Genomic DNA, 3648 nt, shown 5'->3' with positions numbered 1-3648 from the left:
TTGGGGTCTTCATTTTGGACTGCGTGTATCTCACGATGCAGAAGGCAGAGGAGACTAAAAAAGGATCAGGGTCTTGATTACCTCTCCATTTTAGAGGGGTAGGAGCTCTTAGTTTCCTAAGAATGCGGCGAGCCAGACATGCATCCAGAAGGACAAATGCCAAATTGAAACCACATAGCGCAGCCGTTCCCGCCAAACGCTCCTGCATGCCCGTCTTTAACGGCTTCACGCCCGTTGGTGAAGCTCCGCTTTCTCCCTTATTCCCCCAAACAAACATCCCCTCTTCCTGGAGGAGAGACGCAGAGGCACATACACCTCTGTTCTTCTCCCTCCCCAACGATCCCCATTCCATGGCCCAGTTAAATTGGTGAGCAAATCTTGTGCTAGACCGCGCGCGTCTCCATAAATTGGCAGTCCAAGGTTTCCGTGACGGTGATTGCTCGGTGGCGAGGGCCATGGCGGCCCCCCGAGGTGTCCTGCTCGCTGTCCTCTTGACGGTCAGGATGGTGGTATTCTCTGAGGCGAAGACGTATGTGCCAACGGAATCCATAGTCGTCAACTGTGGGTCAGACAAGGACGGGCAGGACGCCGAGGGGAGGAAATGGGTCAGTGACAAGGACAGCAAGTGGCTCGCCGACGGGGGCAAGGCGTCCATCATGGCGACCGCGGACGTCCCGGACCCGTCGCTGCCGTCGCCGGTGCCGTACATGTCGGCGCGGGTGTTCACGAAAGAGACGGCCTACACATTCCCCGTCGGGGAGACGGACCGGCACTGGGTGAGGCTCCACTTCTACCCGGCAGCTTACCACGGCCTCCCCGTGGAGCAGTTCTTCTTCTCCGTGTCTACCTCCACCGGAATCACGCTCGTCCGTAACTTAAGCGTCTACATCACCGCCAAGGCCCTCAGCCAGGCGTACATCGTCAGGGAGTTCACGCTGCCGCCTATAGCAAGCGGCTCGCTGTCGCTGACCTTCACTCCGACGGCCATGAAGAACGCGTCCTACGCCTTCGTCAACGGCATCGAGATCGTGTCCATGCCCAACATCTTCACCGACCAAGCTCCATTGGTGGGCATGGATAGCCAGTCCGTGGACGCTAGTGCCGGCAGCATGCAGACCATGTACAGGCTCAACGTGGGCGGGGCGTACGTCGCGGCCACGAACGACTCCGGGCTGTCCCGGGAGTGGTTTGACGACACGCCCTACGTCTACGGTTCCGCTACGGGTGTCACCTTCGAGGCGAACGACACGTTGCCGATCAAGTACCAAAGCCCTGAAGCAGAGTATGCCGCGCCCGTAAGCGTCTACGACACTGTCAGAAAGATGAGCGCTGACAGTACGATGAACAAGAACAACAACCTGACATGGATCTTCGAGGTGGACGCCAACTTCACCTACCTCGTTAGGCTCCACTTCTGCGCGCTGACTACCGACAAGGTGAATCAGGTCGTATTCAACATTTTCATCAACAATAAAACAGCCACGACCCCCATGATTAGCGGCGACAGCGGCGCCGCCGATGTCATGGCATGGGCGGGGGGCAAAGGCGTGCCGGTGTTCAAAGACTACGCGATATACATGCCCGACACCGCAGGCGAGAAGCTGATGTGGATCGCGCTGAAACCTTTTACCGGAGGCACTGCAGAGTTCAATGACGCCAGTCTCAATGGCCTGGAGATCTTCAAGATGAGCGACAGCTCCGGCAACCTTGCTGGGCCAAACCCCGACCCGTCCAAGATGCTCCTGGAGGCGGAGCTGGATGGCCCGGCGGGGCACTTCAAGGAGAAGCCGAGCAACATAGGGGCTCTTATCGGTGGAGCCGCGGGTGGCGCCGCCGCTTTCGGGATCGTCGCTGCCATCTGCTTTGTGGCATATCAAACCAAGAAGAACAAGGGACTGAGTAGCAGCCCGTCGCACTCGTCCGGATGGCTGCCTGTGTACGGAGGAAACTCGCAGACGAACGCCAGCAAGTCGTCAGGCGGCAAGAGCGTGGCGCTGGACCCCAACATCACCGCCATGTGCCGGCACTTCTCCTTCAAGGAGATCAAGACAGCCACCAAGAACTTCGACGAGTCTCTGGTCATCGGCGTGGGCGGCTTCGGCAAGGTGTACAAGGGCGTGGTGGACGGCGACTGCAAAGTGGCCATCAAGCGGAGCAACCCGTCGTCGGAGCAGGGCGTGCTGGAGTTCCAGACAGAGATCGAGATGCTCTCCAAGCTCAGGCACAAGCACCTTGTCTCGCTCATCGGCTGCTGCGAGGACGACGGCGAGATGATCCTCGTCTACGACTACATGGCGCACGGGACGCTGCGCGAGCACCTCTACAAGAGTGGCAAGCCGCCCTTGCTGTGGAAGCAGCGTCTCGAGATCGTCATCGGTGCCGCGCGAGGGCTCCACTACCTCCACACTGGCGCCAAGTACACCATCATCCATCGCGACGTCAAGACAACCAACATCCTCGTCGATGAGAAATGGGTCGCCAAGGTCTCCGACTTCGGTCTCTCCAAGACCGGCCCCATGACCAACAACCAGACGCACGTCAGCACAATGGTTAAGGGTAGCTTCGGCTACCTCGACCCGGAGTACTTCCGGCGGCAGCAGCTCACGGAGAAGTCTGACGTCTACTCCTTCGGTGTGGTGCTCTTCGAGGTGCTCTGCGCGCGGCCAGCGCTGAACCCGAGCTTGCCGAGGGAGCAGGTCAGCCTCGCTGACCACGCCTTGAGTTGCCAAAGGAAAGGAACACTGGAAGACATCGTCGATCCGCTGTTAAAGGGCAAGGTCGCGCCGGACTGCATGAAGAAGTTTGCGGAGACGGCGGAGAAGTGCCTTGCCGACCATGGCGTGGACAGGCCATCCATGGGCGATGTGCTGTGGAACCTCGAGTTCGCGCTGCAGATGCAAGACACCTTCGAGAACGGGGGAAAGCCAGAGGGAGAAGACGGTTTTGAAAGCACTAGCTTAGCCCCTCCCTCCATGGCGGAGAGCTTGGCCGCCAACGCGGCGGCGCTCTCACTGATCAGCGAGGACATGGACGAGGAGGACATCGCCAACAGTGTGGTGTTCTCGCAACTTGCCCACCCAACCGGCCGATGATCAGGTTCATGTGGGGATCGACGGTGGAACAGACCGTGCATACTTTCTGTTGTCGACTGGAATTAACTTATTGGTGTTCATATGTAATATGTGTACGGGTGCTGTATTGTTGATTCATTCTCTGAATCGGTTATAGACTTCTAGCTGTTTTACACAGGTGGCTGCCAAGAGAAGACAAACAAACTAAATCGGTAGTTAAGAATTCCAGATCTTTGTAAATGACAAGTGAATTTCACAAAATCATGGTCACAATTGCAAAGTACTTGGGTTTAACTTCTTACATACTACACAGAACCACGTGTATCATTACTATGTTCAAACACCATATAGGGGGTGTTTGGTTCATGCCCGCGGCGGCGGCTGCCACGCCAAATCAGGGGAAGACAATATTTTGGCGAAGAATTCACCCGTCCTCGTTCGGCTAGTACGCGGATGCAAGCCTGTACTAGCAACCAATATTTTGGCGCGACTTCCGTAAATGGACTTCAATGAAACTGTTCTATGCTACCGGTCAACACTTAATATTTTGGTATGATAACGGCCAGCTACAATCCAA

At 56.9% G+C, this 3648-nt stretch overlaps 1 protein-coding gene across 1 annotated transcript; it reads left to right on the top strand.

Annotated features, from left to right (window-relative positions):
- Positions 1-455: 455 nt before the first annotated feature.
- On the top strand, positions 456-3092 carry LOC124649149 (receptor-like protein kinase ANXUR1). The gene has a single exon (XM_047188814.1). It carries the CDS (start codon positions 456-458, stop codon positions 3090-3092), a length of 2637 nt encoding a protein of 878 aa, XP_047044770.1.
- The last annotated feature ends 556 nt before the right edge of the window (positions 3093-3648 follow it).

This window comes from Lolium rigidum, chromosome 4, assembly GCF_022539505.1.
Source record: "Lolium rigidum isolate FL_2022 chromosome 4, APGP_CSIRO_Lrig_0.1, whole genome shotgun sequence".
In the NCBI taxonomy this organism is placed as follows: Eukaryota; Viridiplantae; Streptophyta; class Magnoliopsida; order Poales; family Poaceae; genus Lolium; species Lolium rigidum.
This window is presented reverse-complemented; position numbering and strand designations above follow the sequence as displayed.

Bases quoted from the DNA above. Each gene is read 5' to 3' on its own strand.
- LOC124649149 (XM_047188814.1), top strand. From the start codon at position 456: ATGGCGGCCCCCCGAGGTGTCCTGCTCGCTGTCCTCTTGACGGTCAGG.